Genomic DNA, 27,209 nt, shown 5'->3' on the forward strand with positions numbered 1-27,209 from the left:
ACTATAGTTGAATACCTATACCTATTGTTGTTTCTTTGAGTGCTGCGTGCATGTTATTCGTCATAAGTTATTTGTTATTACTTATTGAAATTATATTTTGAATTATTATCGAATATACTGTCGATTAATAATATAATTAATAATGTCTAAACGTGTTCATTTAAGTGGCAGTTTAAAAAGGAAATTAAAATCACAGCGTATTGAAAAAGAAAAATCACTCCCGCTAAAGGTACGGTTTCCAAGCTGCGACTAGTCGCTGCGGCCGGCCGCAACGACCAGACGCATCGATTGATCTTTGCGTGTTTATTGGTTTCCTACAATACGACTGAATGCTGCGGCTGGCATTTATTTTCAGTTTAGTTTAGCTCGATATTTCACTGTACACACACGTATGTTTTTTAATTTGTCGTTACAAATCACGAAAAATGGAACAAGTTATTATAAATAATAATAATATAATTATACATTTATTAGAAGAGGAGGAAGAAGAAGAAATAATGTATACACACAGGAAGCCAATAAGTAATCTATTTAAAACAAGAGAAAAAGAAGGCTTCTTTAAAGTTTTAATAAATAGCCACTTAAGAGAAAATAAAAATAAATTTCGCGAATTTTTTCGTCTAAATTATGATCAGTTTAATTTTATATTAGCATTAGTAAAAGACGATATAACATTACCTGCATCAAACAGAATAAAAAATCCAATTTCGTCCGATGAAAAATTAGCTGTTACTTTAAGGTAAATACGTATTTTTCTATTAATTAATAATAATTATGGCACAGTTCTAGTTTAGCTGCCTATCGATTTTTTTAAATTTTTATTTTTTAAAAATGTGTATTTTGCATGGTTATTAGATGGTATGATGGTCATTTGTTTGTCCGACCTTTTTCTTACATTCTTATAAAGCATGCAGAAACACATTTTGAAAAAAAAAAATGATATGTAGCTATCCTAGAATTATGCCATAATTATTTAAATAATTATAATGAATAGATTAGTGGCGTTTCAAAAAAATGTCTACAAGATCCTATCAAATTTTTATTTTTATTTTTGTTATATTCTGCAGATATCTTGCTACTGGGGAATCATTTCGGTCACTTTCTTTTGCGTTCAGAATTTCACATAGTTACATTAGCATTATCGTAAAAGATACACTTTCAACGTTAAAAAAACACCTTATGCCCATTTTTCTACCAGATTTATCAACTATCGACTTAAATAAAAAAGCATCAGAGTTTTGCACTAAATGGAATTTTCCAAACTGCGTTTTAGCGATAGATGGAAAACACGTTCGAATTAGATGTCCAGAAAAAACAGGATCGCTGTTTTTTAATTATAAAGATTACTTCTCTATTGTAATGTTAGCAATGGTCGATGCCAATTATAAATTTATTGCTGTTGATGTTGGTTCATTTGGCAGAGAAGGAGACAGTGGCATATTTTTAAAATCTAATATGGGTCAACAAATACTAGACGGATCATTTGGTTTTCCTGAAAGAAAACAATTACCTGGATCTGATAAAATATTACCTCACGTTATAGTTGGAGATGAAGCTTTTAGACTACACCCTAATATTATGAAACCATATACTCGACAATCTGCCAGACACGACAAATCAAAAGCAGTTTTTAATTATAGATTGAGTCGTGCTAGGAGGGTGACAGAAAACGCATTTGGATTGTTAAGCCAGATATTCCGTGTATTCTATCAGCCCATTAATATTGATCCAATGACGTGTGATGATCTTATTTTAGTTACTTGTTGCTTACATAATTTACTACGAGAAGCATATTTAGAAGAGAATGGACAACCATTTTTTGAGGAGCGTAAGTCAAGTACAACATTCCAAATAAACAACCTATTACCAATAACAAGAGGCGGTGGTTTTACAAATGCAGAAGGGTTTTTAGTTCGAGATTATTTTAAGGATTTTTTTAACAACGAAGGATCTGTCTCATGGCAGGAAGACAAATAATATAAAATGTGTTAATCATTTAAATCTTTTTAAAACAACATTACAATTTAAAAAATGTAAAAACAAAATTATTAAAAATTATTATACCTTGGATTTTAAAAATAACATTTGTACTTTTTTCATATTAATACTAACAACAGAACATTTTAAAAATCTTTATAAAATATCGAATCACCTTAAAATCGATACTTACTTGTACTTTTGTTTTAAAACAATATTAAAAAAAGGTAAAATTATTATTGATTTGTAAAATTATTTTCATATACAAATGACAAACTTTGACATGATGATGTAGAACTTGAATGGGCTATGTCGTAATCATATCCAGAAACAGTGGTTGTTGAAAATGCCCCCGGGGTAGGTATATGAGGATTTATTAAATAGGTACTTGTCTTCGAGTTCTGATATTGTTTTTAAAACTTGAAGTCTTGCCTCGCTTATGCCTCTAGGAGGTAGTTTTTTCACCATAGCCGCAATACTTTGGAAAAATAAATCGGTTTCATCATTGTTGGTCACTTTATTTAAAATTGTTTCATTTTGTTTGTGTAAATTTTGAATAATAACAGCTCTTTCCGATTGGTGTTTTGAAAAATCTTTTTTGTTGAACTTCGATTTAAATTTTTTATTTGGTTTTTGAAATTCATTAAAACTTGGCTCTTTAGTTGATTTTTGAGTAGTATTATCTTCTTCGAATAACTCAGTACTTTCTTCACTTAAGAAATCCATAAAAGAATCATTTGTATTAATGTTTGTTGTTGAATCATTCACATTATCATTTGTCGTTGTATCATTAAGATTATCATTTGTTGTATCATTTGCATTAATATTTGTTGTTGTACTGAAATATAAAATATATATATATTTTTTAAAACCGGAAACTCGCTCTGCTGTACATTAGGGGGTGGGGTGGACCTCGGACTAGAGTAGGTTAAATTTGAATGCAATGATATCATTGTATACGAAAAACGATTCTGAATGGAGATGATTTGTCAGTCTAGGATATATTATTATAACTTATGATATATATTATTTTTAACTTCAAAATAATTAGCAAATATTCATGATTTTGAAAAATCAGTTTTCGATAAATCTTTATTTTATGCGATTTTGTAAAAATTTAAAATTCAAACTTTCATAAAATTTTTTTCTAAAATTACGCTCGACTTGTTTTTTACAGTTACTTGATGAAAAACTTATTGAAAACCATGTGTTGAAATTATAAACCTTAGGTGTAAACAAAAAAAAAAATTATGAATTCTTAACTACAAAATTACTTTTGTAAACATAAACACGATTTTGTCATAATTCGTAATAATTTGAACTTAAAGCGCCTATAAAAAAAAATTGTGACTTACGATTTTTGATTTTTTTTTATCTCTGATAAGAACAACTTATAAGTAACATTGTATTAAATTTTCAACATTTTTTGGCGGCCAATTTTTTTTAATGGATATTTCAAAAAAAAAAATACTTAGAAAAATCGAAAATTTAAACTGTCTATAAATATCTAAAAAAAAAGTCAAAATTCTTTGAAAATTTAACCATGTGTAGACAACCTAACCTCTATAATGCACCAACGACATTCGCTTCCCTATCAGAAACGACCAAACGGGGCCGAGTTCAAAAATCGAAGCACTATAATATCCAAAACCTGCTGACACGCAAAAAATTAAAAAAATTAAAAAAATAAAAAAAACACATCATTGTAAAATCAAAACATTCATCACTCCGTTCAGAATCTAAAAATATACATAAAATATTACATAAAATAAACGGATGTTATCATTCCCAAGTATAATATGTTTGTTACTTGAGTTAATTTTTAAAAAAATTATAAATGAATCATAACTTTATTGCAACAATAACACATAACATCTTTACATATTAAAACAAAATAATAAAATAAAGGTAGGTATATATTTTAACTTTATAAATTTATGAAAATTTGACAATATTGCAGCACTCCCAAAAGCAGAGCTTGTGTTGGGAGAGACAGTTCTTAAAAGAATTTATGTAAGATATAAGTACTCTAGTAGTAAATGATAATTTAAAAATATAAATTTCATTAAATAACAGTAAAAGTAGACTAAAAACAAAATATAGAATATAAGAGGCGATAACAAAAAAATAAAAATAAATTTATTACAATTTATTATTAAGATAATTTAAGTTAACGATTTAAAGTATTGTTTTTGGTATAAGTACTTACTTTCTTTCATATTCTACGTTGTTTAAGAATGTCAAATTGTCAGCCAAAGCCCATTTCTTTTTTGATAATGCTGAAGATCCAGTCCCGAGTTTTTTCTTATGTCTCATATACGTATCACGTATGTTTCGCCAACGTTTTTTGCAATCTTCAGCTATAATACATAAACGGAAATGTTAATTGCTAAGTATTAATTGTAAATAAGTAATATTCATAAATCATAAGGAATGAAATATAACATTTATGCTTTAAAAACACTTTTAAAATGTGTGATCTGTAATTTATTTATTGGTATATTACATATATATACAATATATAATATATATGTACATATAATGTTGAAAGTATTTGATTGCTTTATTATTTTACGAATGTTAAAGTCTATATTATTTCTTATTATTAATATTAATTTGTTTATTCTTATAATATGTTGTACTTACTACATTGCCCAACAACGGAAGAAATATTATTCCAAATTACATCTTTAAAATTTACGTCTTTGTGTTTCTCATGTGAACTGTCATACAATACTCGGTTTTTACTGACTTCTTCAACTAACAGTTCATCTTCAGATATTGTGAATAAAGTTTTGGTAGTTTTCGACATTTTTCAATTAAATAAATTCGTTCAGAATAAAATCGCAGTGCGACGCACGCAATACACTGCTTCAAGTGCAGTACGATCGTTGAACGCAACGACTATTGTTGACACGCACACGTCGATCGCACATTGGAAACCGCGATAACCCATTTATTTATAGAACAGTCAATTACGCAATCGTTGCGTCTGGTCGTTGCGGCCGGCCGCAGCGACTAGTCGCAGCTTGGAAACCGTACCTTAATAAGTGCTTTTTTTAATAAAGATTCTTGTGCAAATGATTCAAGTTTAAATACCACGCCTATGAAATCTGCGCCTGTTGAAACAACTGATATTGTAAGTAAATTATTTTTTCCTGATTATCCAATAGTTCAAATAAAATAAATGTAACATTACTATTAACTAGTATTAATATGTATGTGATAATATTGCATATTATTTAGAGTAATTAAATATTTTAGACGTAATACCTACGGCGTAATCCTTTTTCATATACATAATATATATATTATATATATATAATTTTCATTAATACCGATTTGTTCTATTAGGCACAATCTTTTCCATCTCCATCTACGTCTTCGAGTATTCAAATTCCAAATATTCAAGGAAATTCCGAATTAACAACCATTGTTATAAATAATGTAAATGACGAAAATGAATGTTCAATAAACTCCGATTTATCAGAGGCGATACATTCGATGACCTTAGGAGATCATTCAAATGACAAAGCTTTCTTTACTAGTGCATTGAATACATCAGATAAAATTTTTATTATTTCTAAAGGACCATGCCAACCAGATGGTCCATTTCCAAAAAAAAATATTGGTAATAAAAATCGTTCATTTTCTACTGAACATTATTACGAAAAAATCAAGGCGGTGTAAGTTTACATCGTAAATGAATTTGTTATTCAAAATCGTTGGATTTAGTTTACTGTCAACCATGTTGGATATTTTGTACGTCGAGTTCATGGACTAATGGTATTAATGATTGGATACGTATATCGGAGAAAATTAAATTACATGAAAAAAGTTTATCTCATATAAATGCTTGTCTTACTGCAGACCGGTGGGAAAAAAATAATACATTATCTGAGGATTTAAAATCTCAAATTAACATAGAAGTTGGATTTTGGAGACAAGTAATAAAACGTATTATAAATGTAACATTGACGTTGGGGATTCAAAATTTATCATTTAGAGGCCATAATGAAAAAATGAATAGCGAAAACCGTGGTAACTTTTTAGCAATCATTGATCTTCTTGCGAAATATGATCCTGTATTATCAGAACTTTTACAACGAGGACCTAAAAAAATCAGTTATTTAAGTCCCACGATACAAAATGAGATAATTGATATGCTTTCCGAATGTGTGAAAAAATCTATTATTTCTGACGTCCAAAAAGTTCCTTTTTTCTCATATATAACTGATACCACACAAGACATTAGAAAACAAGATCAAATGAGTCAAATAATTCGTTACGTAGTCATTGAAAAAAACGAAGATAATAAACCGATTAAACTTAGAATTGAAGAATCATTCCTTGGATTCTGTTTATTGAATGATCATTCAGCATCAGGATTTTCCGATAAAATTTTAGAAAATATAAAAAACTATGGATTAGATATCGGTAAATTACGTGGACAAGGCTACGGCGGTGCAGCTGTTATGGCTGGAGTTTATAATGGAGTTCAAACTAAAATAAAAGCTCATTGTCCACTTGCAGAGTATATTCACTGTAATGCCCATAATTTAAACTTGGTTTTAAATGATACTATGAATGCCTCAATTGAAATTCAAAATTTTTTTGCCATCATCCAAAAGTTATATGTTTATTTTGCGTTAAGTGGAAAACGTTGGAAAATTTTAACTGAAATTTTACCGGTTGGTGGAGTTACACTTAAAAAGGTTTGCTCTACCAGGTGGTCATCGCGACATCAAGCTATTTCTCCGATTCGATATGAATTTCTAAATATTTTAAAAGCTCTTACAAAAATAACATTACTATCTAAAAATAAAGAAGAAATTTTAGAAGCTGAACAAATTTTAAAAAACCTTGAAAATTTTAACTTTGTATTAACGTTAGTAATTATAAGCGCTATACTAAGAAAAGTAGACGGTGTCTCACAATTTTTACAACGAAGTGATGTTGATCTTCATACAGCTACAGGACTTCTACAAACATTAACAAGTGAATTAAAAATTATGAGAAAAAACTTTTTAGAATATTTTACAGAAGCTACAAATCTTTCAAGAAAATGGGGCATAGCATCAATATTTAAAAATCAAAAACATAGTAAAAAAAAATTTTTTTTTTATGAGATTTGTGAAGACCAAAGATTAGAATCACCTGAAAAAAAATTTGAAGTTGAAGTATTTAATTTAACACTCGATCGTGGTATTACCGAAATGGAACGGAGATTTCAAAGTTTTAATTACGTATCTCACTTCTTTAAATGCTTACAACCGATTTCATTTATCAAATTAAACGATGAAGAATTATACAAGTCAGCAGAAACATTACAAAAAAAGTATAACCAAGATATTTCTCCGGATTTTGTTCATCAGATACTATCTTTTCGATCATGTTTTAAAGATATAATATCCACAAAGTTAAAGACAACAAAAGAAATTGCAGAAATGTTATTTATTGAACATTCTCCTCTTACAACATACCCTGATGTCTGCACTGCTTTTATTTTATACTTGACGTTACCTATAACTGTTGCGGCGGCAGAGCGGTCGTTCTCAAAACTAAAAATAATAAAAAATTATTTACGAAGTACGATGTCAGAGGAACGGCTGAGTGGTTTGTCAATTATTTCCATCGAAAATAAGCGGGCACAGCAATTAAATTTGGATGAAGTCATTGACAAGTTTGCCCAAGTGAAGGTTAGGAAAGTTAATTTTTAATAATATTATATAATATACCTAATACTTAATATTGTAATGTCATTGTTTTTATAAATTTATAAGCAGTAAAATAATACAGGTACCTTTACATGCATTTTTTTTTTTTACCTCATAGAATCACTGTTTAATTTTTACATTAAAGAGGGCCTCCAACTTGTATTGGCCCCAGGGCCACCAAGTCTCATGCTACGCTTCTGACCTGACTTAAAATAAAGTTGCGAATATAGCTGGCAATACAATCTAAAAGTTGATTCTGTCTTCTCCATGAAATAAAGTCAAATTTGTTTTTGTTCTTTTTATGTTGTTCAATATATGCTCCAAGAGGAGGATAGTACTTTCCCATTAAACACAGAAGGTCCTTGAAATTTCCTTTAATATAGTTAGTCCAATTTTCTTTATGACCTCTTAGAGCTAATGAGTGTTGTGCAAGATATAATAAACAATCAATTATAGACTCAACTACTAAACGATTAGCAGCCACTTGCTCATTTTTAGCTTTTATTAATGAAGGTAGTAGAGGTATGGATTGTTCTTCAATTTTAATTTTGATGCAAGCATCAATATGGTCTATTGATATCTCATGAGACAAAATTCTTTCTGATGCTTTATTCCAAGTCCCAAATCCTTCAATGACCCAGCATGGATTGGAATTTTTACCGACTAAAATACAATAGAGACAGACAATTTTATCTTTAATTTTAGAATAAGACATCCATTCTCTTATAGAAGAACTGTCATCTGGGGATTTTTTGGTAAACCAAGACACTTGAAAACTTCTACCATTACGAACAGGAAACTTTCTTCCAGGCATATCTTCTTTCAGTGGTTGATGTGGACCCATACTCAAAATACATTTCCGTTTTTCATGAGAAAAAGGTGCTGACTTAATTAAATTCACTGGATCATTATCTGCATTTTTCAAATTCATTAAAAAAATTAATAAACGTTAAATATTTTTTAGTATAAAAAATGTTATAATACTAGTTAAAAACTATATGTTAGTGTTAAGGTAATACTAAATAATTTAATTTACTAAACAGATAAAACAAAAGGAATATAATCCAAAATAAGACACTGACATGAGTAATATAAATATTTTAACTCACTTAATCCATGCAAAAAAAACTATTCATAAAAAACAAATACCTACTGAATTAATTAGCTAGCAGAATCCATTATTAGTTTAAAATGTTAATATTACTTACCTATTACACAAACTGAATAAATAAGATAGCAGGATGATAAATAAGAAAACTTTGTAAAAAATAAAAACAACATATAATTACAAAACATTAATACATAATACAAAAACACAAATAGTTAACAAAAATAATCTATGTTAAACACAATGAACTTCATGATTTAAAATTATTTTATTAAGTACACATAAAATTGATCCACTACGTCAATGATTTTACCTGCTGGAACTAAATCAGTATTTAAGACCATATCAACATTTGTCAGCTCACTTTCTTTACCTAAAATAAAAACAATTTTATTCTTGATTCTTAGATTGTAAATTAAAAGAAATACAATTAATCAAAAAATCAAATTAAAACACCAATATTGAAACAGTAATATTGTTGCACAGTATATTAATGAAATTGTCATACCTGATAAAACTAAATCAGTATTTATGTCCATATCAATATTAGTCAACTCACTTTCTTGGCCTAAAATAAAAACAATTTTATTTTTAATTCATAAATTGTCAGTTAAAAACTTAAAAAAAAATACAATTAATCAAATAAATCAAATTAAAACACCAACATTGAATCGGGCATATTGTTACATAGATAATAATGAAATTATTATACCTGCTAGAACTAAATCTGTATTTAAGTCTGCATCAACATTTGTCAAATCACTCTCTTGGCCTAAGAAAAAGATAATTTTGTTTTTAAAGTTAAAAGAAATAATGGTAAAATAAATCAAATTAAAATACCTATTGAAGCAGGATTGTCATTAAATAGTGAATTAGTGAAATTGTTATCCAAGTTTTCAGAAATAGACTGATCTATAACACAAATCAAGCATGTTAAATGATAATGGTAAACAAATTATGATGCAAAAGAAAAATACTAACTTAACTAAATTACTAAAATACTAATAAAAAAAAATTTCTGTCTGCGAAAATCAAAATGTTTGTACAAGTAATTACTGTAAAAACACATTAAATTACCTTGGGTTAATGTAGAACTCATTTGAGTCGGTTTTGATGAGATAGCACTTGTTAAAAAGAATTTTTTTATATCACAAGTGCTATTACGTTTTCTTTTTTTGTTGCAAGATTCTACGTGTCTCGCCCAATTTTTGTGATGCAAGTTATCTCTGTTTTTGCCACAATATAAACACTTTTCTGAGTCATCCATGTTTAAATTATTGGCTAACACAATAATAGTGAATACTTAGTAATAATTAATAAATATACTTTTACAGTGTCAAAATGCAACATTCATTAAGTAAAAAATACACAGGAACAACAACGTTTGAACGTTTGAATATTGATATTATTATAACGACGAATTTATGATCGCATGTGTTATTGTGGTTATATGAAAAACTGATAAGTGATAACTGACAATAACCATTAACCATTAACCTTACTGTTGTTTGGCGTTCAAACGGTTCCGCACTTCCACCGTGAGTTTAGTGGGGTTATAAATGTTGCAATTATTAGAATAATACATAATAACATATTGATAGTTGATACTATTAATATTAAACAAATTTCATCCTAGTTCACACATAACTAGTCACCCACCAATTCTCTGAGGGGTGTCAGTCGACACCCCTGACCCTCCCTGTGTGCGCCACTGAATCCAACATTTAAAAACTTACGATCAGCGAAGTTGAGTATGAAATTATTACAATCGATGAACTCTGCAGGCGGTGTTGGTGGTATATATGTAAAACTTTTCTGATTATTTAGTTTTTTTCATGTTAGCGATTGAACCGGGCCATGATTTAAAAAGTATATGTGAAATGTAGAACACTTAAACAGTTTAGCAGTTGTGGTTCGAAGAGGTATAAGGTTGGAGAAACACTGAACGATTGGTAAATGCTAGTTTTAGCAGTAATGCGTACACTTTTTAAAATGAAAACGAAAAGAAAAATAATAAAATGTTTAAACACTTGTAAAAATTTTACAACACTGAAAATTTGTTAAAATCAGAGCGAGCGAACGAGATCGATAAATGTGGCGGAGCAGACTAAACCGATTCAGTTATACTCAGTGATATATAAGCGATAATCACAAAAGAACTACTGGTTATACTATTAAAACATTATTAAGAGTCTGCAACATCCTTAGGCTATTTGTTAATTAAATAAATATCTTAATGACGGGAAACTTAAGCTGTCAGAATATAATCAGAGCTATTAGTGAATACATTAAGCAGGTGGTGCTAATTTATTTAATTAATTTATTTGAAAGTACTAAATATACATTCTGGCTAGGACAAAGCGTTAATGAATATCAGCGCTAATGTGTCTACTATCAATACATTCTTCATAAATTATTAAAAGTACGATTCGATGCCCGGATATGCATTGTATGGTGGCGGCAGACCCTATTAAGTATCAATATTATAATACGACTACTAAAAGACATTTGATCGGATGTATTAATGAGTATGCTAAAGTTCCCAATGATTATTAAACTATATTTTATTCTTAAGTACAACAGTTTTGATTACAATTATCAATGGAGTTATAGTAGAAGCGTCTTCGGGGTATACGGTTTAACTCTAAAACCAGATTTTTTTTACATTATTTTCTTTACGTTATTAAAATAATATATGATAACATTTGATAAGAAAATGATAACAGTGATTTCTGATTACATAAAATTGTTATCGGTTACTTAGTGGATATGGCGGCGGCGGCGGCGGCGGTGTATCAGCTGTATCAGCTGGATCAGCTGGATCAGCGGTCAGAACATACTTTTTTATCTTTTTTTAGTATCTTCTTCAACAGCCAAAAATGAAATACATTGATATAATGATGTCGTTGTCAAATGATACAGGGATTGGTTTAACCACTATAAAAAATACAATTCGGGATTACAGACTTGTACACTATTTTCTTTACGTTATTAAAATAATATATGATAACAGTGATTTCTGATAACTGGCGACATTGTGGTGATACGGTATTATCACCACTACACCGCGTACGCAATGTCGCGGTATTTGTCGTCGCCGCGTTAGCGTACAATTATTGTATTATGTGTCTTGTGTGTTATATCTATGTATGTGTATTGTAACGACGTCTCGATCTCACGCTACCCCCCGCCAGCCCACGTGAGCGACCGATCCGCGCTCCTCAGTTCGTTACGACCGTTATGCTCGATTCGCGCTTTTCACTCTTTTCTCGACGTCCGAACCGTCAAGTCACTAAGCTCCTAGCTGTACCTTTTTTCTGGTTATCGACCGACTTTCCGGTATAACCTCGTGCACCGCCGATCTACGTTAGTTTTTGTAACCCTCACGTAAGGCATATCTTATATCTCTTTTCTTGTTGATATTGTGATTTTTTATTATTTGCGTGTAGTAAATAAATCTTATTTTGTACACTCGAAATTCTTTCGAGTACGTTATTTCACACCCCCGTCCTTCTGTCTGTGTTTCGACTTACACGCGGCCAACAGACGCGTAAGTTGCTGGCTGATAGTGTGTCAATTCAACCACTATCACCACAACATCATAAAATAATATATGATAAGAAAATGATAACAGTGATTTCTGATAACATAAAATTGTTGTAGGTTACGTAGTGGATATTGCGGCGGCGGCGGCGACGGTGGATCAGCTTTATCAGCTGGATCAGCTGGATCAGCGGTCAGAACATACTTTTTTATCCTACTGATGGTCTTTTGGCAGGTCCCGACAAACTAAAAAATACCCTTAGGAGTTATATGTAGTTACGTGTTACGCACTCATAACAAATTATATATTTGGAAATAAAAACATTTATTCATTATTCATATTAAATTACAAATATTTCAAACATGTTTCATGTTTTAGGTAAAACAAGGTATACTTATACATATTTATATATTATGAGTTTAACATTTATAAAAAATTAAAAAAATAAATATTAAAAAATCATTAAATTAAAAAATCGATCCATATGTAATAGTTTTATTTTTTAAGGTGACTATCACAATTTAATATAAGCTAATTAAATATTAGAAGATGCTTACCTTTCCTGGTTTATTCTTTTTAACGGGTGTTGGTGTTGGTAAAGCTGATGTGCTTGGTTCATCTTCATCGGAAAAGTGCATAATTATCAATAATTAAAAAAAACGGCGCGATGCGGAGTAAAATTGCAGGTGTTTATTATGAGTATATATAGCAAGAGCATAGTGCGTGGTTGCGATATCACGTAGAAGTTGTGTCAATCGCTGTAAATGCTAAGCGCTACGTATGTGAGGAGTCGTTGCCGACCGCCGGGCCGAACAGTTGACGATCGTAACCGAACGGGAGAAAATGGTGGGGGATGCGCAGCGACGGACGAAAAAACGAGTAGTCTCTTGTGGAACAGAGTATAGTAACTATACACAACACGATTGAAAAATTATTTAGACCCTAAATTAAATGTTGAAACTATGCACACAATGTTCATAGAAAAGTATCCAGAGTTAGAAGCGAAAATAAAATATCAATATTATTGGGAGTATTTTAAGAATAATTTTTCATTAAGCTTTGGTGCTCCAGTCAAAGATGCTTGTTCAAAATGCGAAGAATTAAATACAAAAATAATGAGTAAAGATTTAAATGATGTTGCAAAAAGAATTGCTGCTGCGGAATTACTAGTTCATAAACATAGAAGCAAAAAATTTTATAATAATATTAAAAAAACAATAGAGATTTCTCAACAGAATAAAAAAGTGTTAGGTCTTTGCTTTGATTTAGTTGATTTACCTAAAATACCGGTGCAAGAAGTATATTATTATCGACAATTATCTGTCAATACTTTTGGTATTCATAATTTAAACACGAATAATTTATTTTATTATGTTTATTTTGAGGCAACAGCAAGAAAAACGCCAAATGATGTATGCTCTTTTTTGGTTCACTATATTAATAGTTTTGTTGATGATGATGTTGAGGAATTGCATTTGTTTTGTGACAATTGTGCTGGGCAAAACAAAAACCACGCATTACTTAAATGATTATGGCTCTAGTTGAAATTAAAAAATTCAAAAAAGTTCAGGTTTTTTTTTCACAAAGAGGACACTCGTTTTTGTTGTGTGATCGTGACTTTGCATTGATAAAAAAACAACTTAACAGATTGGATCGTTTTGTCAGATTGGAAAAATTTTCAGTGTTTCTAGTTGATAAAAGTATGATTTATGACTATCAAATGTGGTTTTCACAATTTTATATTAAAAATACTAACGCATTAGAATCTTTAAGCCATAATAAAACATTGAAACAACGTCGTACAATAGAAAAATTTTTAATTTCTAAGTACCATTATTTTGAATGTGTATCGGAAAAATGTGGAATAATTAAGACAAGTGAATTTATTGACGAAATAACATCAAACCATTTCAAATTGAGAAAAAACAATGCAATGCCCATACAACTCCCAAAAACACTAGTTTATACTTCAAGCTTACCAATTCTTGAAAGCAAAATGAAAGATTTGAAGTAACTAGCGAAATATATTCCAGAGCCAGCATTGCAATCATTTTGGAATTGTATATTTTCGTTACAAACTGAGACACCTCAAGCAAGGCAAAATAGAACATAAGATATTTATATAATTAAATTTCTAATTATTAAAAAGATATCAAATATTTGTGACTCAATATTAGTATATAATCTACTGTATATTATTTAATCATGTAATTTTAATTTTTATGCATATTAAAGCTACTTATTTATAAGAAAACGGTTATTTTCGAAATATAAATGGTAATTTGAAGCATAAACGGCACATGTCCACAATCTTAAAGTCCTTCAGATACCTACAGTTTAATTATATTTATTTAAGTGATTGTAGAAACATGTATACCATGTCTTAAACTATATTATTCTATAACATACAATTTGTAAATCAATTTTTTTTCAAATATATTAAGTTTTTTGTGTTTCCTGAAAAATTTTAAAACTTGGACATGTGTCCTTTCTGCATTTAGCGATTCAGTTGTATAATGTTGAATGTATTGCATGCAGTAGTGTATTGGGGGGGGGGGGGGTATACGAAGGTACACGACGTATACTCACTTCTCAAGTTTTTGTTTAGCGTATACTCTCTAAATAAACGGCGATACACGGGTATATGGCCGTATAACCCCGTATACCTATAAGAATTTTCGTTAATAAAAACAAAATGTTCTGTTTAATTGAATTTTCATTTCTCAGATAGTACATTATTATTTCACTATATTTTAGTATAATAATATAATAATATTATTAGCTGATTATCAAAACACATTTTGAGAACCAATTATCAGTATTAGATAGTAGATTCCGATATAAATATATTACGTCTATTTTTAACTCGTCATGCTTGTAAATGTATATTAATATATTATTTATAATTATGTAAATTTGTATAGTATTGTATATGAGTGTGTTGGCCATGTGGGTATGACAGAATAATGATGCAGGTATAAGTATATATAATATATATAATATTCTCCGTACCTACTTCAATTCTGAACCGTTTGTATTTATAACAATGTTTATTAAAACTATCGTCTATAATCATTATAAACTGCAATTACTAATCAGTAATCAGTAACCAGTAAGTTTACTGGCAGTTATTAGTTATTCTAATTTCTTAGACCGTACCGTCTGTATCTACAAATTGTTTTTAGTTCTTCCGTCTTCGTTGATCAAATTTTTCTTGTGCAGTTGTGCATTTTATATATTAAATTAAAATGGACAAATTTATTATAAGAAAATCTAAAACAAAGGTAAGTATTTTTAATTGTAATTGTAATATACTAGTCAGTAGCCACAAATATAAAAGTTGACATACCTATTTTATTTTTTTATGTTTAAAACTAAATTATTTTCAACTTTTGAGAGTTACAATATATCTATAATTATAATATTGTATATATATGTATTTAGATATAGTTGATTCATATAACCTAGATAATTATTATTTATTAATAGCTGAAAAAATGTTTATAATTTTGAAGTGGTTTATTGGTTTATAGTATTTTTATGTTTTAATTATTTATTTGTTATTAAAATAATTTATATGGCAGTTACAGTAGGAAATACTTAAGTTATGTAGGTATCTATTTGACTAACTCAATGTTTGAATATTTCATATTTTCATTCCTAATTATTTTTGGTAAAAATTGACCAATTTTTGACAAGGATTAAATATTTTTTTTTTTTAAATTTTAATACTTTTTTCATTTTGTATTATTCACATTGATAATTGATTGTATGTTTTGTTGAAGAATACTATAGAAAATGTAGAGAATGTGTCTACAAGAAAATATGGTGAGATGTCTGCTACAGATGATTTACAACCTCCCCCTCTCAAAAAAAAAAAAATATTCCATTAGGTAGAAACAAACAACAACACATTTACTGATGCGACATTACATTTAGATGTTCATATAGAAGTGCTCAGGTAAAATAATATTTTAACTACTCAGTGGCTAGCAAATAGCTGTTAGGAATTTACGATAAATTTAAACAAATCAATTAGAAAAAATATGGAAAATTTTAAGTTTAATTTTTTTTTTTAATTTTAAGTTTTACTTATAATTTATCAAAATTAAATTTAAGATTCTATTATTATTTGTTAACTCTTGTAAAATAAAACAACCGATATTTTGAGAAATATTTCAACATGTCAATAAACAACAAAAAAAAAAACTTAACATCTCAAATATTATACATTATATATACATTTTTTTTTTTTTTACAGACAAGCGTAGAAAAAAATATGTCTGAGAATTCAGAAGTTGTTGGTGTGTTATGGCCTTTAGATTGGTCTGCTGAACAATGAACACAAAAAAAAGAAAAACATACATGGCTTTTTTGTCTTAACGGATTATTGAGATGTAAAACTTGTTTTGAAGTTAGTTGTTTAAACACATTTAAAAGTCGAGAATTTGAAATTTCTAAAGAGTGGTCATCGTGCTAAATTAGTGGAGGTACAAGTATAAACTATAAATAAGGTAACTAGACTTGCTATTCTTCGTAATAAAATAAGAAAACATAGTTCATCTTAAGCCCACAAGACAGCATTTTTGTTTATAACTGATAAAAAAGAAAATGTTTTATCCAAACAACTGGAAAAATCAGCATTTATAAAAAATGAATCAACCACTTTAGTTTTTCGTACAGCATACTATATAGCAAAATATAACCGCCCATTTAATGATCACTTAAATCTTTTAAAACTACAAAAACTCAATGGTATAAAAACTGGCACAACTCTACATTCTAGATTTTCTTGTACTAATATTATTGACCATATACCTTTAAAAATGAAACAAAAAATTGTTTCCAATATTGTGAAGACTAAAGCCAAGTTATCAGTTTTGATTGATGAATCTACTACCATCAGTGCAGTTTGTGGTATGGTTGTTTACATTAAAGCTTCTATATCTTACGATGATTCTGTTTTTATTTTTTTAGACCTCGTGGAGCTTGTTAGTCAAACAGCAGATAACATTGTGAATCAACTTATTGATTGTTTAAAAAAGTATGGTTTTTATAAGGATTATTTAATACATAACTGGATATCATTTGTAAGTGATGAAGCAAGTGTGTTGTTGGGGAAAAAATGGTGTAGCAAAGCGTTTAAAATATAGATATCCATTAATATTCAGTTTATACTGTATGAATCATAAATTAGAAGTGGAAGTTAATGATGCTGTTGAATGCTGATGAATGTTAATTAAAGCTACAAATCATTTCAAATCTTTTATGGATTCATTATATGTTCTATATAATGCATCTCTAAAAAATCAAAACGAACTAAAAAATATCTGTAATGATTTGGATACTATGTTTTTAAAAGTTGGACGTGTATTGGATATCCGCTGGGTAGCAAGTAGTTCAAGGGCAGTTAAAGTGGTATGGAAAATGTATGAAGGTTTATGTAACCATTTTTCAAATGCATCATCAAACCCAAATAGAGATACTAAAACAAGAGCCAAGTGGATTAAGAAAAAGGCTAGCTAGTCCTGAATTCCTATTAGATCTTGGTCTAATGTGTGATTGTTTTAATAAACTATCAGTTTTGTCAAACATTCTCCAGAAGCGTTCTTTAACTTTAATTCAAGCTCAGCAACATATAAATAGAAGTGTAAGAGTTTTGACTTAATTTAAAGATTTAATAGGTGAATATTTGACTAAAGCGAAAAATGCTACAAATAACATGACTTTTAAAATATTATATTAGAAAAAAACTCTAAACTAATAAACATTAATAATAATCAATTTCTAACCAGTTTTGTCGATAACTTAAGCGCTAGGCTCTTGGATAATGAACAAGATATATCAATACTCCAAGATCTGCAAATTATAGATGTAAGAGAGTGGCCAAATGACATCAGTTATAATAATATACGTTACGGTGAAGATGAAATCAAACGATTATGTAAACGTTTTCAAGTTAATAAGAATGATGCTATTAATGGTTTCAGACAAATAATAGATGATTAAACAGTTTCATTTAAAAAAGTTATGCCTGAATTTTATAACTTGATGCAAACCTTTCCTTGTTCAACAGCAGAGTGCGAACTGGGGTTCAGTCTAATGAACAATATATGCACTAAGTTACGTTCTACGTTAACTATTAAACATTTAGCCAGTCTTATGTTTATAAATGTAAATGGTCCTCCACTAGATGAATGGGAACCAACAAATTATGACGGTAGTTGGTTGGTAAATCATAAGACTGCTGAAGATAATAGAACAAAACAAAATCTCAACAGGGAACCAGAAACAAGAGAGGAAAAAAAAGCTTTATGGAAAGTACATTCGATTATAATTATTAAAGATATTAAAATTATTAAAATATTATTAATTATATTTATTTGATGAATAATTTCATTATTAATAAAGAAAACTTTTTATAAATGTATAACTGTTTTGTTTTAGTTAAATATTTTATATTCTACTAATTGATAATAATTGGATACTTTGAAATGTTGTGTGTAGGACAAGTAGTTTCATTTATTTGCAATTTGCATACATATTAGTTTCTATGGTTAATTTTGTGATATGTGAGTAACAAAATACAATTCACAACAATTGGGATAAAATACCTACTCAACATTTTTAGTGTATATTTTGATTATTTTGGTTTTAAAGGCCATAATATATTTAATTTTTAGAGTATAAGAGTATATTTAAAATAAAAAGGCAGTTTGTGGTTTAATTAATTTATGTTTTTCATTGAGTTAGTTGTTGAAAAATACTTGTATATTTGTAATATGATAATTTGATAATTTGGTTGTTATTGTATTCGATTGGTACGACTTCCCGAGTGATACTCTAGATTGTATTTTAGAAAGAATTCAGATTTTAATATAGATGTAAATAATAGTGGTAGTATTCTACAGAAATTAGATGTAAGTTTCGAAATAAGTGTGAATAATCCTGTAAATTTAGTTTTTATTATTTTAATACTTACGTATCTACTTGATGTATTTTAATTAAATAATCTTTTCTATCAATAAATAAATCTATATAATCAAACAAATTTTATAATTCTTTGAGTATACCGATTCTCAAAGCGGTATATGTCGGTATTATTATAACAACTATTTTTATGAGACTTCTATAAAAGTTAGCTCGAAATAATATATTAATCATAATTTTTGTCAAATGCTGCGTAAACAACACTATTATTGTTGACGGCACGGTATGCGTTATAATATAACATGTTCTATTGTTAACGGAATGGCCTGTCCCAGCCGGTCTTTCGTTCTATTGTGCTCAACACACGCAGGTCAGTTTCTAGAATCGGTAATGAAACTCTGTCCAATACATTGATACCCAAAATAATTAAAAATCTATAGCGATGTACACAATTATCATGGTAAATACCCAATTAATATTTTACCTAGCCCTGGCTTAATTTGTCTTTATCACCCCAAATGATAAGACACTTGCTCCGTTGTCGACCGATGTACAATCAATCTGTTCTAGACATCTATAGCGTTTACTTTGCCTTTGCTCTCCCCGTGTTTTCACAGTCCTTACACAACAGTATTATCAATTTTTCTCAGTGTAATTTTTTTCAAGTGTTTAAACACTTTATTTTCATCCGTTTTATCTTAAACATTTACATCATGTTTAATTGCGATCAATGTCAGTCAAATTTTAACATGAAACATAATTTGGTGGCACACCAAAAAACACACACCGGTATACGTTTCTCGTGCACTATTTGCCCAACAACATTTAAATACAAGACCAACCTCAACAAACATTTGAAGAACGCTCACGGTATGTAATAAAAGTTTAAAATGTATCTTATTTATTTAATATTAATTTGTAACTATTATTTTTTCTAAAGTATCATTAACGTTCAGGCTCACTTGAAACCATTGCTTGCTGTACCGATCATCGATCAGCAAACACGACCAAGCGTGATACAGTTCGCGCCTCCTACCACCACGCAGATTCAAATAGCGCCTCAAATTTTTGTACCGGATGTCCCGGCTGGCGGTTCGTACGTGTTAACTGAAGATGATATTTGTATGTTCGCAATGGATGCATATGAAATGCAAGACGCCGATACAGGTTAGTTTTATTTATTAGCGCTGAATTTATTAGATTTAAATCCCCCGGGTTTAATGAAATTTCGTCGTCCGCAAATAGGAAAATAGTTTGGTACTACGCTAAAAATATTAATAATGAAATAATTTATTATGACTTTCTCCGTCCACTTATATCTGAGCTAATAAATTTATTGAAAACGCACGTACAACACCATGAGATTAAATTTAATTTGAAACTTGAGGCGACCTAATACCGGCCGAACGTAGCAAATTCGTCGGAGAATAGAGCGTTCAAGACAATGGCGGTTGAAATTTTTTCTGACAGTGATATTAGAACGATTGTAGAGATAGCGTATATGAAGTTGACGAAAGAGAAAGATGAGTACAGCGGGAGAGGTAGCGGTTTTACTTTGGAGTCGATCGATGGGCTGTTGCTGGCGGTATACAAATATACTCCGATTGGTGAATCATCGTATATAGAGTTACCGGCGTATATCGACAGGAAGCGGGCGATTATCAACCCACAGAAAGTAGACCGGTATTGTTTCAAGTGGGCGATTCTCGCGAGGCATGTGACGAAGCCGCCGGTATATCGTGTCGGAGAAAATTACAGGCAACATGAAGATAAATATAATTTTGATGGCATCGCCTTCCCTACACCTCTCTCAGATATACCGAAATTTGAAAAAAATAATATAAACGTGTCAATAAATGTATACGGTCTAGACAAAAAGTTCCAACCGCCTCGTAAGTACCCGACGTATGAGGTTTATCCACTGCGAGTAGCCGACGAAGAGAAGACCGATCATTTTGACCTGTTGTTAGTAACGGACGGTGACAACTCGCATTATACGTTCATTTCAAATTTTTCCCGGCTCATACGTAAACAAAAAACCGGACATGATGGGCGTGTCGTGTTTTGTAAAAGGTGTTTTACCAGTTTCGACAACCGAAATTTGAAATACAAGCTAAGCGGGCAGGAGGCCCTGGACCAACATAAACTGATTTTCGGGGTGCACAAGGCGATTCTACCGGAGATGCCGAAGGAAGGGGAGTGCCTACAATTTGAAACGTGGAAGAAGACTCAAAGACATCCCATAGTAATTTATGCAGATTTTGAGACAATATTGATGAAGACTGACAAAGACAAAGGACACAACACGAGGATAATACATAAGCATGAAGCAAGAGTTATGGACTCATTGTGAAAGCGAGCGACGACGTACCGGCGGAATTATTGGATGAGTATGAGATAACGAAAGAACCAGTGATATACAGAGGAAACGAGAGTAAGACGGACTTGGCGAAACATTTTATTGAAACAGTGACCGAGTTAGCGATAAAAATTGAAAAATTATTGAAAACCAATAAACCTATAGTTTTCACGGATGAACAACGGCAGTCACATGATATATGTACAGCCTGTAATTTATGCAAGATAAACTTTACATACGAAAATCATAAGGTTGCAGATCATTGTCATCTCTCTGGAAAATACCGACAAGCTCTATGTAATGTATGCAATCTAAAGCTTCAAACACCCAACTTCGTACCTATATTTTTCCACAACTTATCCAACTATGACGGGCACCTGATAGTAACGGAACTGGGCCACGACATGAAAGCTATTAACGTTATTCCGAACAGCGAGGAGAAATATATATCTTTCTCTAAATACATATCAAATATATTTAGCATGCGATTTATTGACACGTTCAGATTCATGGCTTTAGGACTGTCAACAAAAATCTCACAACACCGGGTCTAGAGAACTTACGTGAGACAGCCAAACATTTTGTCGCCGGAGATATGCCGCTCGTGACTCGTAAGAGGGTGTACCCGTACGAGTACACTGATAGTTGGGAGCGGTTAGAGGATACGAGTTTACCGCGCAAGAGGGACTTTTATAGTACGTTGACAGAGACCGAGATCAAGGAGACTGAATATGAACACGCGAAGGAGGTCTGGGACCACTTCGGATGCACCACGTTGGGCGAGTACAGTGATTTGTACCTTAAAATCGATGTGTTACTGCTGGCAGACGTTTTTGAGAATTTCCGCGACGTATGTATGAGGACGTATAACTTAGACGCTGTCCATTACGTCACCGCCCCAGGACTTTGTTTTGACGCGATGTTGAAGTTCACGTGGCAAAAGCTCCAATTATTACACGATTACGACATGTTGTTGATGTTTGAGAATGGTTAGTATATTATTTTTAAAATGTATATATAATAATAATAATAATAATAATAATCTTATATATATTTTTATAGGTATACGTGGTGGGTTGGTGCAAGCGAGCAAACGGTATGCAAAGGCGAACAATGTTAAGACCCCGAGCTATGACGAGACTAAAGATAAATCATGGATTATATATCAGGACTGTAAGTATAATTTTTACAGCAAATTTTTTCAAACTTAATTTTTTTTATTTTATAGGTAACAACTTGTATGGATGGGCGATGTCACAGTACATCCCGTACGGTGGGTTCAACTGGGTCGAACCCAACTTGAATGGATTAGATGATTTAAACGATAGCTCACCCAGAGGACGGGTGTATGAGGTAGACGTGGTGTATCCTGAAAGTTTGCACAATCAACACAATGACTTACCTTTCTTACCGCAAAGCAGTGTGCCAAGTGGTTCGAAGGTGCAAAAATTGATGGTGACATTTGAGAAGAAGACAAATTATGTTATACACTTTAGGAACTTACAGCAGGCTATTAAAAACGGTCTTATAGTTGAAAAAGTAAAAATAAAAATATATTTGTAATTTTTAAGTTTCATTTAAAAACATTTTTTTTCTTATATTTATAGGTACATAGAGTTATTCAGTTCAATCAGTCGGATTGGTTGGCTGAGTACATTAATTTGAACACTGAAATGAGGAAAAAGGCTCAGAATGATTTTGAGAAAGACTTTTTTAAACTTATGAACAATGCTATTTTTGGTATTTTTAAACTTTTATAAACTTATTGAACTTTTTTCAAAAAAAAAAGATTTTTTTAATTTTTTTTTTTTCTAGGGAAAACTATACAGTCCAAGAGAAAGGAGATGAAGATGGAGTCGGTATCATATGAGAGGAGGTTACAGAAGTTGATTAACAAATGCACATTTAAACATTGTACTAATTATAATGAGAACCTTAACGCTGTTGCTTTAGAAAACAAATTGATTAAATTTGATAAACCTATCTATATTGGTAAATATACTTTTTTAAATTACATTTTTATCATTTATTAACACATTATTAATTTATAGGATTTGCGGTGCTAGACATTTCAAAAACTTTAATGTACGATTACCATTATAATGTAATGAAGAAATTCTACAGACAAAAAATTGAGCTAATGTACACTGACACAGGTAAATATATAAAAAAAAAAAATACTCTCTTGTAATAATATATTAATTATTAACATTATTTTTCCAGATTCACTAGTGTATCATATCAAGACAGATGACTTTTATGCAGACTTGGCTGTTAACCCTAGCTTGTTGAACCGTATGGACACTGCCAAGCTTCCCAGTACCTACCCATGTTATGTGGTAGATAGGAAGAAGAGCCCAGAGTTCTTCTCTGATGAGGTAGACGTTAATATAATTACCGAGTTCTGTGCGTTGAGAGCGAAATCATACGTTTGAGGTATATGCTGGAGAAGAGGATGAGGGGAAAAGTAAAGAGGACAGAGTAGGAGGAGAGAAAATTAAAGCGAAGGGTATCAGAGCTCATGTGGTTAAAAACCACATGACTCTTGAGGACCATAGAAAGTGTTTGTTTGGTGAAACTGGAGTGGGGGCATACAAGGAGAATGTATCGATACGATCGTTCAACCACCAGTTGGTAACGATCAAGACAAAAAAATTGATATACAACAGTTACGATGACAAGAGGGTGGTGTTAGAAGACAAAATAAACACATTAACCCTCTGACATTACAGTATAGAGTAAGTTATTACAATACATATATATTTAAATTATTTTACTAACATTTTCTCTTAATTTTACAGGAGAGATGAACCAGAGGACGATTAGCCCAAATTAGATGAAGAACAGAACTGGAACCTTCTACATTACTTTTCTTGATTTTATATATTGTATATATATTTTATTATATAGTTTGTTATATTATATTTGAGATAGATTATTGTATATAATTTTTGTATATTTTTTTAAATGCAACACATAAAATTGAAATTATTGTAAATACTGTGTAACAGTATGTTTTTAAGTTAGATTAGTGCATAAACTTACAGTATTTTCCCCCATTTATAATGTATAATTGTTAGATATTTAAGTTTTTTCATATTTATAATGTATAATATTTATTTACTCTGTATGTATAACCTTGTATTTGTTAGATATTTAAGTTAGTTTACAATGTTTTCTTATAATATTTTTTTTCCTGTATTAAAGTTAATAATCATGTTTTTTCTGTTTCAGGTTGATGGAAGCCCCTACATATTTAATTTAAAAACCTATGTAAATGCATGTTAGCATATAAATAAAAGCAATGTTAAAAATATAATATAATCATGTTTATTAAATAAATTGTATACAATTGTTAAGAATTATTTATAAACCATTTTCTTATAGATAACACTTTATAGAATGTACACTGTTTAGAATTTAAGTCCTTATGAAAGATACAACAAGGTAAATTTTCTTCATAACATATTTGATCCAGTCGAGGACAGCCCAGGTCTTCAATGTTGATGACTGCGACGTGTGGTATATACTCTATAAGTAGTTGTTTTTTTTGTTCGCTTTTGGTGTAAATGCAGTCAAACTTTAACGAATTCAACATTTTGTCAAGTTCTTCATATTCTATATCACCATAATCTATAGATAGCTGATGAAAATTATGTAGTAGCCACTTGTTAGTTTTCTGACTCTTGCTGTCTTGCATAGATTTTGAATTTTTAAAAATCCAGTGTTGAGTCGCCCATGTCTCTGTGTCTACAATAGACATTTCCTTAATAAAATATTTGTTGTTTACTCCTTAGGTTTCTTAATTTCTGTGATATTTTCTGCATCATTTTATACAAGGTCTGATATTTGAGATTTCATGTAGTCCACATTATCTTCCAGATCAGATACTTTAAATTTTAAATTTTCGTTTAATTGTTCGATATTTGATAATTTTTGTTCAATAATCTTAGTGTTATTTTCAAGTTGACTCATTTTTTCACTTAATTCAAATCTAATTATTTTTTTGAGTCATCGAGGTTTTTTTAGTTTCACCAGCTTGTGAACTACCAAACACATTCATGACTAAAATTATTTTTAACAAGTATATTATGTAACAAAATTAATTTTTCTTAATATAATTTTCTTCGATGATTTTCAAACGAGTGTTTAAATTTGAAATATATGATCCATGATTCGGTAAAGAATTTTCATCAAATATACCCGTTATGCGTTTTATTTCGGTATTTACACTGTCTATAGAAGAAAGTGTAAAAGAAAGTTTTGTATCTGTTTCTATATAATTATTAAACAGCTCCGACATGCGATTTTCCAGCGTTAGTAGATGAACAACATTACATTTATGTTATGAATTTCTTTCTGCTGATTATTTATTTCATTTTGTAATGTTTTATTACTTGACTGAATATCTGATATAATTTTTTTTGTTTCACTAGCTGGAGAACCTCCAAACACGTTCATGGTTATATTACTACTGACACTATACTTTAACATCGCGTGTATTTATCCAACTATTATGCGTGTTATCAAATCCGAGCCACTTGACAAGCATCTGATTTTGGTTTTTACGTATAATTTTTTCGATCAAATATTCGTTCGGGTGTTTGGTTTTATGTATTTCAGCCGAGTAAAAACCAAGATCTATAAAGTAGAGGTTAGCCAGTTATGGGAAAGGAGCCGTAATTGTAGTGCGGGGAAATTATATCTGTGACGTAGGCAATAGACCTCCACCGAGCTTATCACTTATCAGTTTTATTCGGTTATCGTTTAAGTTAAAATTTCCGATATTTTAACTTCAAATGTCTATAACAAAAATTGTACCTATGTATTTCACATAAGTATTATACATTTTAGTTCTATCTATAATGCCTGGTACCATGTGTGCTGTTGCATGCTGCAAGAATAGCTTAAAAACAACAAAAAAGCTGTCAAAAGATATATCCTATCACACCTTTCCAAAAATAATGAACCAGAGGCGTTTAAAAAATTGAATTTTGAGAACGAACGAGCGGACAAATTAATCCTATGTCATCTCATATTTTTCAGAACACTTTAATGCTGATGACTTCGAAAGAAATTTGCAAGCTGAAATGTTGAACTTAAAAGTAAAAAGGCAATTAAAAAAAACTGGTAAGAAATAGATTAGTATATTATACTTAACCTCAGACCTCTTATATAATATATACTATATAGGTACCTAATCATGTTTGTGTTAATATTATTTAATAGTAATAATTATATAATAATACTATTGTATATTTTCATATTGTAAGATAATAAGTTACCAACTATTTAGTATTTTGACCTAAGTTCATATCATATAAATATTATTGTAATTATATTTTTTTGAAATTGTCATAACTTTTTAAATTATGAATATAATATTAAAATTAAAATATACCTAAAAGTAGTAGGTACCTATATATCCGTATAAAAGATTTTCATAAATATAAAATTTGTACCTACAAAAATATTTAATGAATTATTATTTGTTTTAATATAGCTGTTCCATCTTTAAAACTGTTGGCAAATGATAAATCCCCACCTATTAGTTCTGCAAATCGTCTGAAAAGA

At 30.0% G+C, this 27,209-nt stretch overlaps 3 protein-coding genes and 3 pseudogenes across 3 annotated transcripts; 5 read left to right on the forward strand and 1 right to left on the reverse strand.

Annotated features, from left to right (window-relative positions):
- Positions 1-425: 425 nt before the first annotated feature.
- LOC126552659 (uncharacterized) lies at positions 426-1,977 on the forward strand. Its single transcript, XM_050207367.1, has 2 exons — positions 426-739; positions 1,068-1,977. The coding sequence occupies exons 1-2, from the start codon at positions 426-428 to the stop codon at positions 1,975-1,977; spliced, it is 1,224 nt and encodes a 407-aa protein (XP_050063324.1).
- Positions 1,978-2,070: 93 nt separating this feature from the next.
- On the reverse strand, positions 2,071-5,205 carry LOC126551942 (transcription factor Adf-1-like; annotated as a pseudogene).
- LOC126552660 (zinc finger MYM-type protein 1-like) lies at positions 5,084-7,053 on the forward strand. Its single transcript, XM_050207368.1, has 4 exons — positions 5,084-5,116; positions 5,332-5,608; positions 5,713-6,692; positions 7,009-7,053. The coding sequence occupies exons 1-4, from the start codon at positions 5,084-5,086 to the stop codon at positions 7,051-7,053; spliced, it is 1,335 nt and encodes a 444-aa protein (XP_050063325.1).
- An 11,323-nt stretch (positions 7,054-18,376) lies between these two features.
- Positions 18,377-22,629, forward strand: LOC126552661 (uncharacterized; annotated as a pseudogene).
- Positions 22,630-22,886: 257 nt separating this feature from the next.
- Positions 22,887-23,505, forward strand: LOC126552662 (uncharacterized). The gene is made up of 3 exons (XM_050207369.1): positions 22,887-23,174; positions 23,243-23,375; positions 23,465-23,505. Exons 1-3 carry the CDS (start codon positions 22,887-22,889, stop codon positions 23,503-23,505), a joined length of 462 nt encoding a protein of 153 aa, XP_050063326.1.
- A 237-nt stretch (positions 23,506-23,742) lies between these two features.
- On the forward strand, positions 23,743-24,377 carry LOC126551930 (uncharacterized; annotated as a pseudogene).
- Positions 24,378-27,209: the final 2,832 nt, after the last annotated feature.

This window comes from Aphis gossypii, chromosome X, assembly GCF_020184175.1.
Source record: "Aphis gossypii isolate Hap1 chromosome X, ASM2018417v2, whole genome shotgun sequence".
Taxonomy (NCBI): Eukaryota; Metazoa; Arthropoda; class Insecta; order Hemiptera; family Aphididae; genus Aphis; species Aphis gossypii.